This window comes from Thamnophis elegans, chromosome 4 (genome assembly GCF_009769535.1).
Source record: "Thamnophis elegans isolate rThaEle1 chromosome 4, rThaEle1.pri, whole genome shotgun sequence".
NCBI classification, from domain to species: domain Eukaryota; kingdom Metazoa; phylum Chordata; class Lepidosauria; order Squamata; family Colubridae; genus Thamnophis; species Thamnophis elegans.
Window position 1 is genome coordinate 6,049,789 of NC_045544.1, and position 13,588 is coordinate 6,063,376.

The 13,588-nt window shown below is 41.7% G+C and overlaps 1 protein-coding gene across 1 annotated transcript in view; it reads right to left on the reverse strand.

Annotated features, from left to right (window-relative positions):
• The window catches only part of LOC116507906 (dystonin-like), a 183,460-nt gene that overhangs the window by 99,950 nt on the left and 69,922 nt on the right, over positions 1 to 13,588 (reverse strand). Inside the window, 1 exon segment of the mRNA XM_032216303.1 lies at positions 6,975 to 7,036. Coding sequence (XP_032072194.1) covers positions 6,975 to 7,036 — 62 coding nt within the window.

Sequence of the window (13,588 nt, forward strand, 5' to 3'; positions counted from 1 at the left end):
TCGCTCGTTCACAAACGACAGTCAGACAGACTTAAAAGGAAATAACTTTATCAGTCCTGGCTCACACTGGCTGCGAGCCCAAAATAAACATAAATAATGTCTCTGGCAAAAAGGTTACGCAGCAGAATGCAAAAACAAAGGGCTATTACAGCAACACCAGAAAGAAAGCAAATCACTTCTCCAAGTGTCTCTTTGAATCAAGGTTACAGAAAGCAAATCACTTATCCAAGTGCCTCTCACAAACAAACGACGACCGATGAACGATGAACCACGAACGAACGAATGAACGTTGACTTCTGCAACCAGGGCGTGACACCATCAGTCCTTTTATCTCCAGAAGACGACACTAACGAGCCCCAGCTGCATTGTTATTCCTGCATCCCGACTCAACTCACAGCAAACTTCTGCTGAGTCACAACAGGTACATATACTGATTATATAGCCTAATCAGGAATATGGCTGTTCATATTAACCACACAACCCACACATTTAAAATCTTCCTAATTGTTCTCCAAATTAAACTAATGTATAATCTACTTGGTGGTAAGAAAACTTATTTTTGCAATAGTTGGGCCATCTATATGAATGCTATCCTTCCATGATAAACCCAATCCAAAACAAATTAAGAAACATATAAAAGCTATTTCTTAATACGTAGGAAAACTATCTGTTGGAACTATAATAAGATTTACAAGCTTCGTAGCTATGAGATTCTCATCCTCTCATATTCATTCATTTCCTTGGTTGACTTCTGTATCATTTTTCCAATCAAAAGCCACTCCCAAAGCTATTATGGATCAGTCATACCGCAGATGAGAAAACAGATGTGTTTTGGACAATTGATGGGGATCAGGATAATTTCAAACAAAAATAGTTTTAAAAAAGCTGTTCCTTAGCTTTGATTCTCTCAAATCTTTATAAAAAATCTTTACCCCTCAGTTATTTTTGTTAGGTATAATTACTGATTGTACAGTTATAGAGATTAACCTGATTTTGCATTTAATAACCGCAGCAAGACTGCTGGTGGCGCAATACTGGAAGAAGGAAGATTTGCCTACTATTCAAGAATGGATATTAAAAGTAACAAACCTAGCAGAGATGGCTAAAATATCAGCATATCTCAAGGATTACTCAAATGAGAGATATAAACTGGAGTGGAGAAGATGGATTGACTATACTCAAAATAAATATGGGACTAAGAAATTCCAGATAGTTTATGACTGAAGAAACAAGGAATGATATAATCTGTTTAGAGCTAGCCTAGCAAAGAGGAGTTAAAGCTCAAATGAAAGACGATACTAACTTTTTTCTAAGTTTATCTTAGAATATCTTTGTTAAAGATTTATACCCTATATTGGTTCTGGGAAGCGGGGGGGGGTGGGGGGTTGGGGGGGAGCGTAGGGGGAGGGAGGTAAACATTTGTAAAAGTTTTTTTTTTCAAAATTTTCAATTAAAAAAAATCTTTATAAAAAATCCACACATTTTTTACACAGACACTATGTTTCCTGAACTGTTATGTCCTTAAGACAGTTGGAGTCCGAATAAGTAAATAATCTGTATGCCCCGTGTTTGTTTCAAAAATGAGACATTGTCATATGCAACTGAAACATAAATAAGAAAACACCAACAAGGAGAAAATTGCATGATGTATTTAATAATATATATTTCTTATCTATTTTTTGGATGTAACCAAAAATAGAACCAAGCTCGAATAAATGTCATAAAGAAGTGGCAAGAAGCCAATATGTTTTAGAGCTTAATCTGCATATGGCAGCACTATACAGATAACAAGAAACATCTCACTGAATAATATATTGATTCTTTTAAAGATTCTTTAAAGAATCTCTTAAAGTATTTCAGATGACTGTAGTTGGTAAAATAGCATGCATGTTTTTAACAAGGTTGAGTAGTAAAATATTAATCAAAGTTTACGCCAATCAACACTTTATCAGAAACAACCACTATAAAGAGAATAAATGAATATATTAACAGTACCAGACTGTTCAATATTTAATGCACGGGGAAAAAATATTAATTTATCTGTACAGATTTTGTGCCAAAGATTCTGCATGCTTAATACATATAACTGTAATTTGATATGCGTTTTTATACTTATATATTACATAGAACAATCTGGCTGGTGGGGCTGCCATGGAAACAGCGAAGGACTGGCCCGCAGTGCCTCTGACAGTGAAAACGGAGCGCAGGAGGGCTGCGTCTTGTGGGAAGCAATCGAAAATGGACCTCGTTTTTGCTGGCAGAGCACTTGGGCCACCACAGGGGGCGGCCCTTGAAGAGCATTCGGAGACTCCAGCTTGTCCAGAATGCAGCCGCGCGAGCGATTGTGGGTGCACCTCGGTTCACCCACGTTACACCTATCCTCCGCGAGCTGCACTGGCTGCCTATTGGTCTTCGGATACGCTTCAAGGCGCTAGTCGTCACTTATAAAGCCCTTCATGGTATTGGACCTGGGTACTTGAGAGACCGCCTGCTGCCGATCACCTCCAATAGACCGATTAGATCCCACAGATTAGGCCTCCTCCGTATTCCATCCGCTGGCCAATGCTGACTGGCGACCACCCGGAGGAGGGCCTTCTCTGTGGCTGCTCCGGCCCTTTGGAACGAGCTCCCCGTGGAGATTCGAACCATCACCCTCCAGGCCTTCTGCAAAGCCCTTAAAACCTGGCTCTTCCGACAGGCCTGGGGCTAATGAGTCTTGTCCCCCCCTCGAATGGTATGGTTGTTGTGTGCTTTTAAACTATGGTATTGTTTTTGTCTGTCTTTTTAATCCTTATTTGTACCCTTCCCCCCTTGACTTGGGTTGTGAGCCGCCCTGAGTCCCCTTCGGGGAGAAGGGTGGCATACAAATATAATAAATTCAATTCAATTCAATTCAGGAGACCCCGACACGAGTGACATTGAGCTGGCCACTCCTACCCTGGCCACACTCATTCCGCTCCCCCCCTCCCCACTGGTCAAACACAACCCTGATACAGCCCTCAATGAAATCGAGTTTGACACTCCAGGTACAGAGTAACACAAAATCTTATAAGAGCCGAGGTGGCGCAGGGGTTAGGGTGCAGTACTGCAGGCCACTTCAGCTGACTGTTATCTGCAGTTCGGCGGTTCAAATCTCACCGGCTCAAGGTTGACTCAGCCTTCCATCCTTCCGAGGTGGGTGAAATGAGGACCCAGACTGTGGGGGCGATAGGCTGACTCTGTAAACCGCTTAGAGAGGGCTGAAAGCCCTATGAAGCGGTATATAAGTCGAACTGCTATTGCTATTGCTATTATAACCCAAATTCAAGATTATACCCTGTGAACAATTTACAACATCCACATCTTGCGTTAACTAATCTCCTTGACTGCTCCCATGAAATCTGTATTATTCTGTGACTTAGGACCCATCCTAACCACTCATCAGCTGTAATTAAGAAGAGTGGCATTGGGCAGCCTTTCTAGTAACACAGTGGTTCCCAAACTTGGCAACTTTAAGACTTGTGGACTTCAACTCCCAGAATTCTCCAGCCAGCTCTGCTCTGCTGGCTGGAGAATTCTGGGAGTTGAAGTCCACAAGTCTTAAAGTTGCCAAGTTTGGGAACAACTGTAGTAACATGATACAAATACATATTGCTCACAAAAAGAACTTTCTAATATGGAGAAAAATAAGGGAAAAACTTCATACAGAATATTATGTCTTATCTGAATCCCTGCTTGAGGGTCAGAGGCCATAGTTCAGGCTGGTTGGCCCTTACAGGCAGTCCAGACAAGAAGCACAAACCATAAGGACTAGCACTAGCTTTACTGTAAATTTACAATAACAGAATCTTACAAGTCTGAAAATTCCAGAAAACTAGGAAAAGTGTCTTTTAAGGTGGCTCATTTGCTTCTATGAACTTAAGTAACTTGCATGATGGTGTCTGGGCCGCACCTCTTCATCCTATCTCCTAAAGTCATTTTCACATATCATTACAGCATCCAGAACAGTGGTGGGATTCAAATAATTTAACAACCGGTTCTCTGCCCTAATGACCAGCAGGGTAGGTGGGGCTTGGTGGTCATGTGACTGGGTGGGTGTGGCCAACTCAATGCTCACGTCGATGGGCGTTTCGCCTTAGCTGTTACAATGTCATAAGGGTTAACTGGAGAGGCAGTTTCTGTAAGCAGGTCAATAAAGATGAGGCTAGAAACAACACCAGAATGTTTCCTTCCTGCCTTCCTTACAGGATTAGCCCTGTAAAGTGGGAAAAAAGAAAGCAAGATTTCTTCCAACAACCGGTTCTTCGAACTGCTTAGAAAGTTACCAACCGGTTCTCCTGAATAGGTGCGAACCGGCTGAATCCCACCACTGATCCAGAAGTTCTGCAGGCCCAAGGAGAGTGACAGCAAAGTCAATAAAACTGATGGAGCTGAATTTTGGAGATTTTTTCCTTCCAATTTTGGTGATGCAACGAAGAGCTGTGAGTGTGTGGAAAGCGTAGCCTCAATTTTCCCGAAAACCTCAAGTAGCAATGTCATATACTGTGTTAGCAATCTGGGGGTGTTTATTGGGGCATCCTGGGAGAACAACTGAGGTGCTGAGATTTTAATTTCTGGGGTTTTTATGCATTTATGAGCAGTTATGCACACAATAAGCAATAGTTTTGGATAGGTAGCATACAACTCTTAAATAAACAACATATAAACCCATGAAAAGGAGGTAATATTCCCCAGATAAAAACTCTATTACTAAAGACCCATGGCCAACATTCATAAGCATCTTTGAAGAATCGTATTCCTGTTGTAGAATACTATTTTCTCAGAAGAAAAAGTACATAGTATTATAAACCCTTTGAGGAAGATGGATGGTTTAGAAATGTGAAATACAAACACTGTGATTTTCCTTTTCCTGGTTTTCCTATCCACAGAGAAGATAAATCCTCATTAAACAACAACAACAACAACAACAACAACAATACCCCATTGCTTGTTTCTGGCACTGATTTAAAAATATTTACTGTGATTGTTTACTGTGATTGTGATTGTTTATCTTCAATGTATTTTATTCTCTTTTTTATAAAGGCTTCTCCTGATTCAGATGTAACCCAGACACAGAGCTAAATGTAATCATCAGAATGACAGCACTAGGCTCTCCATCTGATATCTTCAGCAATTTCAAAGGTTTCAGTACTTTCTGTTACAACTGCCAAAGAATGCTTGAAAAATATTCATCCAATGCTATCTGCTATGATTGGCACTGCAGACAGAAGCAGAATCAGCAAAATGTCATGCCCTTTATCCAAGGGCGGGTTCCTGCCAGTTCTAACCTCTTCTATAGAAGAGGTTCCACAAATCTACTGTGCCGTTTAGAAGCGGTTCCAGCTCCCTCCCCCCGCCTGTCGGCACCACGCTTGCCCCGCCCGCCGCTCACTGATTGGCTGGCTCACCAATCGCCCCGCCTGCCTCTAAGAGTCCTATCTAAACCTTAAAGTCTTAAAGCTGTCGAATTTGAACACCCCTGGGGTTTTTTTTCTAAAGGGTTAGGGGTGCGAGGGTCTTGTAACTTGACTGCTTTAAGACTTGCACACTTCAATGCCAGAGTTCCTGAGCCAACATAACTGGAGGAGGAATTCTGGGAGTTGAAGTCCACAAGTCTTAAAGCTATCAAGTTTGAACACCCCTGAGGGTTTTTTTCCTAAAGGGTTAGGGGTGCAAGGGTCTTGTAACTTGACAGCTTTAAGACTTGCGTGCTTCAAATGCCAGAGTTTCTGAGCCAACTTTTTGGTTGCTAAGCAAGAGCGTTGTTAAGTGAGTTTCACCACATTTTACAAGTTGGCCACGCCCACCCAGTCACATGATTGCATGTACAGATAGTCCTAAACTTAAGACCACAATTGATCCCAAAATTTCTGTTGCTAAATAAAGACATTTGTTAAGTGAATGTTACCCCATTTTACGGCCTTTCTTGCCACAGTTCAGTGAATCATTGCAGTTATTAAGTGAATGACACAGTTGTTAAGTGAACCTGCCTTCTCCGTTGACTTTGCTTGAAAGGTTGCAAAATAGGATCACATGATCCTGGGACACTGCAATTGTCATAAATATGAGCCAGTTGCCAAGCATCTGAATTTTGATGATGGGGATGCTGCAATGGTGATGTGAAAAATGGCCATAAAATCACTTTTTTTCAATGCTATTGTAACTTTGAACGGTCATTAAATGAATTGTTGTAAGTCGGGAATAGAAGTGGGTTCCTACCAGTTCGCACCTATTCGGTAGAACTGGTTCGTCAAATCTACCGAACCGGCTAGAAGAGGTTCCACCAGTGGACCCGGAAAGCAGGCCACACCTACAGAAGAGGTTCCCAAATGTTTTGAAACCCACCACTGGTCCTTGGATAGGATTATTCTACACTATCATGCTCCTATTTATAAAACTCATAAGTGCCTCTGTGAAAGGTAAGGACGACTACTGCGTTTGTGGTGCAATCAGAACATTGCGTGTGCTGAAGTTGTTTTAACGCAAACCAAAGATGCCTTTTAAAAAACAAGTTTACATCAAATTCTTATGCATGCCAGTGCTGTGTGTGAGGTAATTTAAGGTGGTTCTGACAAGTGTCATTGGCATCTTCATATCCGGTCACATGGGCGGCAAGCCACTCCCACAAAGGAGGCCACACCCACAGAGTAGGTTCGAACAATTTTTGAAACCCACCACTGGTCGGGGACTACCTGTACAAACATGACATGGAATATTGACAAATAATGAGTAATGATGCTTCTCTAAAGAAGACTCATCAAATGAGATAATCAAGCTGGATGACCAGGCATGTTCTAGAAAAACAGCCTCCTCCAGGTATGCCTGGAACTGGACTGCTATCATCATCTTGAGTAGAATCCTTTTTTTGATATATTAAATAAATGTTCCATTCCACCTTGGTAAAACATTACGGCATCCAATGTACTGCAAAGTTGAATGAATCTAAATATTCTGACCTTCAGGAGGTGCTGGTTTATCCATTTTGTGAACGTTTTCTTTTGGACTTTGTCCCGTTCATCTGAGAAGGTAAAAAGGAAAGAAAAACAAAAAAAGTCAGTATTTCTAAAATTAGAAGCAGGAAGTAATAATAAGAACAATGGAAAACAAATTGCTCTCTTTGCTTCAAATAAACTGATTAAAGGAGAAATAACTGCACATTTCCAAGTATTACACTTAAAGGAACTTCGGTCAACTGGATGTATTATTATATATGTTATTTAATTAATAAGTCCTTGGGAGAAGGGCAGCATATAAATCTAATAAACCTAAACCTAATAACATTCTGCACTCAATTAGACACAAAAATGAAATTTTGAACTAGCCACAGTTCAGCCATCAAATAAATTTAACTGGGAACACTTCCATCCCTACCTGCATCATCAAGATTTAGGGTATCAGCGAAGTACACTTTGCAGTTTTTTAAATTCACTTTTATTTGAAATACCAGTATCAGGCAATGAAACTGATTCACCATCTTCTCAAGCTTTGGGACTGACCCAAAGCGTGACCCAACAAATGCGCGCACGACACAAGCCCGCCGACAAAACCATGGCGAGAAAACCACGACGTCATAAACGCGCCCACAACAACACGCCCACAAAACCGCGCCCACAAAAGCACGATTTCAGTTAAGGTAAGGATTTCAGTTAAGGTAAGGGTTAGGTTCAGGGTTAGGTTTAGAGTTAGGTTTAGGGTTAGGTTTAGGGTTAGGTTTAGAACTCGTGGTTATTACTTGTTCGTTGAAGGCACGCTTTTGTCAGTGCGCTTCTGCGCTCATTCGTCGGCGCGATTTAGAACTCGTGGTTTTTTCACCACAGTTTCGTCGGAGCGCTTTTGTCGAGCGCGCATTTGTTGGTGAACCGACCCAAAGTACTTCTGTTGTCATCATTTGAAGCACTCTTATCTAATCCCCAAATGAAATCTCACTTTATGTGAATATGTACTACTCAATGGTCTTCAGGACATCCTGCCCACCCCCCACCTTGTACTGTGTGTAAGAATGTATACTGTGTTAAATGTGTATTCTTCTCTCTTGCCTTGTAGAACCTTTCCCCTCCAACAATTACATAGAGAAAAATGTCAATAGTATCTTTTGAAATTGTATGAAATGAGAAATAGAGTTTCACTGAGAAAAGGGAATTGATCACAACTGGGATTAAATCATAAGAAAAAAATATTCATCCAATATTTCCCTTTCATACTTCTTGAAAAGCCAAGCAAAGGATTTTTTGAGTCAAAGGATAATTTCATGCCATTAATTTCTTCAACTAAACCTGAGGACTTTGCATTCTTTCCTGTTTTCAGGAAAAGCACTTCCAAAAAACAACGTATTGACAGCAAAAAGACCAAAACTCATAACACAGAATATCCTTTCTTTCGAAAAATATTACAACTTAAAGGTAAGTGTGGATTACCATTTTGCAAAAAAAAATTCTACAATAAACTTATAACCTGAGCAGATAAACATGCTGTGCTGATATTGCCTGGCATCTGCAAACCAGAATAACAGCAAATGCTGTTCAAATTATACATTAAAATTTTGTACATCCTAGCTGCATATACGGTATGAAAATTTGAACAACTGGAAAATATCCAACTATGTAGCAAAAAGTGACTCTAACAAAAAGAAAATATAAAGATGCAGTTGAGGCAGAAATTGAAATAAAGTAAAATAAGTCATCCTAACAAAACCTTACAATATTTCCTTGCCAAAAGAGAGTTATGCTGGAAAAATATTAAACATAGCGCAGGCATTTACTAATCTATACAAAAAGTCAGTTACCATATTTTTCGGAGTATAAGACTCACCGTTCTGGTTCCACCACAAAACCGTGATAGACTAAAGCGCGCTCGACGAAAGCGTGTACGTGACGTCATCACAGCGCGACGAAAACAGCACGCTGTGAGCGGTAAACTTAAAATTAATGCGTAAATCTAAACCTAACCCTCCCAAACCTAACCCTAAACCTAACCCTAAGCCTAACCCTTAACCTAACCCTAAACCTAAACCTAACCCTTAACCTAACGCTAAACCTAACGCTAACCCTTAACCTAACCCTAAACCTAACCCTAACGCTTAACGTAACCCTAAACCTAACCCTAACCCTAACCCTAACCCTTACCTTTATGTGAATCGGCTTGCTTTAATTTAATTTTAATTTTAATTTAATTTATTTTTAATTTTATTTGTCGCGCTGCTGATGACGTCACGTATGCGCTTTCGGCGGGCGCGCTTTAGTCTACCGCGGTTTTGGCGTGCCATGCACCTTTTTTCCCTCAAAAAAGAGGCTGAAAATCTGGGTGCGTCTTATACATCGAATACAGCATTTTTTTGCCTCCCGAAGCCCTGCCCCTTCACTAAAATGGCCGTGTAAAACCTTATGGAGACGTTCAGAGAGCTCCTGGGGGCTGGGGAGGGCAGAAATAAGAGAAAAATGGGCTGCTTTTGCCCCCCTCCGCCCCCAGCAGCACTCTATAACCCTTATTTTTAAACAAAGATTATAAATAACCAACTCATTGCTGCAAGCTAGGTATTTATTTTGTGTTTCACAACAAGAATACAGATAGTCCTCTCTTAATGATCACAGTGGAGCCCAGAATTTTGGTCATAAGTCACTGCAGTCATTAAGAGCGTCATCACATGACCTGACTTGATTTTACAAATGTTTTCACTATTATAAAAGTGAATAACATTCATTAAGTGCATTGCATAATTGTTGAGGGAACCATGTGATTGTTAAGTGAATCCATTTTCATGAATGGGCATTTTTTGCCACAATCAAGGGGGGGGGAAATTAACTGGCAAAAAAGTGACAAATCACGTTCATATGACTGTGGGACACCAGTTATAAATGCGAGCCAGTTTAAAGTTCCCTAACTTTAAAATCTATTTAATAAAAAAGCATCACATATATAGATTCCCAATAGGGTTATAACATTTCCCAGTTACGATTATGTTATAATTTATGATATTATAGGATTTGATTTATAATGGAACTTACCTAGAAGCATACCATATGATTCAAGTTTTTGTATCAGCAGAATGTACAAACATTAATCAATTATAGGTACTAGCTATGAAACAGTTCCAATTTCTTTGAAGGTTATCCCAAAATGACTTCCACTAACTGACTGACCAGTTGACTGGCTGAATAATGCAATTTGTTTTAATGCATTTATTGATTTTATTAATTTTATCAAATTTTGTAAATCAATGTAACTCTTTAGGAGTTGGCAACATATACTTATTACAAATAAATAAACGGAGCATGCAAAACCTCTTTGCAGGCATTCTCAGAAGTGTTCCTTATACACATCCATGCGTGCAGAGAGACAACTGGGAAAGCCTTCTTCGCAAGTGCACTGGGCCTCCTAGATGACACAGCTGCTTAAGTGATGTGAAGCGGGGTGTCTTGCTTGTGCTACTGTATTTAATGACGCTCTCTTTCTAAGAGTTTTAAGAATAGCCCACCACTAAGCAATACAAAAATGCCTCATTGGTAAGGGAAGAAGGAAGGGGAAGGAGAGGAGGAAGGAAGGAAGTAGAGAAGGGAGAGAGGGTGAAAAGAAAGAGGTAAGGAGAGGAGGATGGAAAGGAGAGAAAGAGGAGGAGAGAGGGTAGGAAGGGAAAGAGGAAGAGCAGGAGTAGGAGAAAGGTACGGGAAGAAGGAAGGGGAAGGAGAGGAGGAAGGAAGGAAGTAGAGAAGGGAGAGAGAGTGGAAAGAAAGAGGTAAGGAGAGGAGGATGGAAAGGAGAGAAAGAGGAGGAGAGAGGGTAGGAAGGGGATGAGGAAGAGCAGGAGTAGGAGAAAGGTACAGGAAGAAGGAAGGGAAAGGAGAGGAGGAAGGAAGGAAGTAGAGAAGGGAGAGAGGGTGAAAAGAAAGAGGTAAGGAGAGGAGGATGGAAAGGAGAGAAAGAGGAGGAGAGAGGGTAGGAAGGGGATGAGGAAGAGCAGGAGTAGGAGAAAGGTACAGGAAGAAGGAAGGGAAAGGAGAGGAGGAAGGAAGGAAGTAGAGAAGGGAGAGAGGGTGAAAAGAAAGAGGTAAGGAGAGGAGGATGGAAAGGAGAGAAAGAGGAGGAGAGAGGGTAGGAAGGGGATGAGGAAGAGCAGGAGTAGGAGAAAGGTACGGGAAGAAGGAAGGGGAAGGAGAGGAGGAAGGAAGAAAGTAGAGAAGGGAGAGAGAGTGGAAAGAAAGAGGTAGGGAGAGGAGGATGGAAAGGAGAGAAAGAGGAGGAGAGAGGGTAGGAAGGGAAAGAGAAAGAGCAGGAGTAGGAGAAAGGTACAGGAAGAAGGAAGGGAAAGGAGAGGAGGAAGGAAGGAAGTAGAGAAGGGAGAGAGGGTGAAAAGAAAGAGGTAAGGAGAGGAGGATGGAAAGGAGAGAAAGAGGAGGAGAGAGGGTAGGAAGGGGATGAGGAAGAGCAGGAGTAGGAGAAAGGTACAGGAAGAAGGAAGGGGAAGGAGAGGAGGAAGGAAGAAAGTAGAGAAGGGAGAGAGAGTGGAAAGAAAGAGGTAAGGAGAGGAGGATGGAAAAGAGAGAAAGAGGAGGAGAGAGGGTAGGAAGGGGATGAGGAAGAGCAGGAGTAGGAGAAAGGTACGGGAAGAAGGAAGGGGAAGGAGAGGAGGAAGGAAGAAAGTAGAGAAGGGAGAGAGGGTGAAAAGAAAGAGGTAAGGAGAGGAGGATGGAAAGGAGAGAAAGAGGAGGAGAGAGGGTAGGAAGAGAAAGAGGAAGAGCAGGAGTAAGAGAAAGGTACAGGAAGAAGGAAGGGGAAGGAGAGGAGGAAGGAAGAAAGTAGAGAAGGGAGAGAGGGTGAAAAGAAAGAGGTAAGGAGAGGAGGATGGAAAGGAGAGAAAGAGGAGGAGAGAGGGTAGGAAGGGGATGTGGAAGAGCAGGAGTAGGAGAAAGGTACAGGAAGAAGGAAGGGAAAGGAGAGGAGGAAGGAAGAAAGTAGAGAAGGGAGGGAGGGAGAAAAGAAAGGGAAAATAAGGTGGTGTTATAACAGGAGGAAGGGATGGTAAACAAAGCAATCCAAACTGTATATTATAACCTATTAAATGAAATAATAAATGTATAAGAATGATAAATGTTAAAACACTTGTAACCAAACGACATGCTGTATGTGATGATGGTTTTTTTGTGTGTGTGTGTGTTTTTTTCCTGTTTTGTTTTTTACTGTTGTGCGTATGTGTTGTCTATGTAACAAAAATAAATAAAAATTATTTTAAAAAATGCCTCATTATCTATTTTCTTGTACAGAGGAAGATGAGAACACAGGGGAAACATGGGACATTAAGGTGGGCCTCGATATTTATGAATAATGGTTCAGTATATTTTGTCTTTGTGCCCGGATGCAGCCAGGACAATGTATGGGGTGGAGAATGGATGTATTTAATTAGGTGGGTCATCATCTACAGTGATGATGGTGGTGACGAGCATCATCTCTTAGCAATCCCAAAGGCAGATTTTCTCCAGAGTGATCTATCCTAACCTGGACCTTCAAGTCTTCCAATGGTGCACTCATCATCATTGTAATTAAGGTTTAAGGTTTTAATAGATTTGTATGCCGCCCAACCCCGAAGGACTCCGGGCGGCTTACATAAAAACAATTTAAAATATATTAAAGAATTTAAAATACAAGACAAAGCGAATTAAAAAACACAACATGCACTCAATCTGAGTGGGGCTGGAGATCAATCAAGGATCAGCAGCACCAGGCCTGCCGGAACAGCCAGGTCTTAATAGACTTTCGGAAGGCCGAGAGAATGGGGAGGGTCTGGATCTCAGGGGTAGATCGTTCCATAGGGCCGGGGCAGCTACAGAGAAGGCTCTACCCCGAGGAACCGCCAAGCGACATTGTGTCGTCGACGGCATCCGGAGAAGACCCATCCTCTGAAATCTTATTGGGCGCTGGGAGGTATGTGGCAGGAGGCGGTCACGGAGATATCCAGGTCCTAGGCCAATTGAGACTATACCCCTTGTTATTGGTTTCCCTCTTTCTTTCTTTCAAATTCCCAACATTATAAACTTCTTAAGAAACTTAAGAATTTATATAATGTATCCAAAGCATGATAATTCCGTGGCACAACAAAACCGCGGTCCACTAAAGCGCGCCCGATTAAAGCGCGTCGCTGACGTCATCAGCAGCGCGACAACGACGACCGCGGAGAAAAAAGGGCGCTTTAAAAAGCACTTTTAAAGCAAGCCGATTCACGTTAAGGTAAGGGTTAGGTTTAGGGTTAGGGTTAGGGTTAGGTTAAGGGTTAGGGTTAGGTTTAGGGTTAGGTTAAGCGTTAGGGTTAGGGTTAGGTTTAGAGTTAGGTTAAGGGTTAGCGTTAGGTTTAGCGTTAGGTTAAGGGTTAGGTTTAGGGTTAGGTTAAGGGTGAGGTTTCGGGGGGTTAGGTTTAGGTTTACGGGTTAATTTTAGGTTTACCGCTCACAGCGTGCTTTTTTCGTCACGCTGTGATGACGTCAGGTACGCGGTTTCGTCGAGCGCGCTTTAGTCGACCGCGGTTTTGTGGTGGAACCGATAATTCATACTGCACCTCATCATTTGTCAGAATTTTAGGTTGACT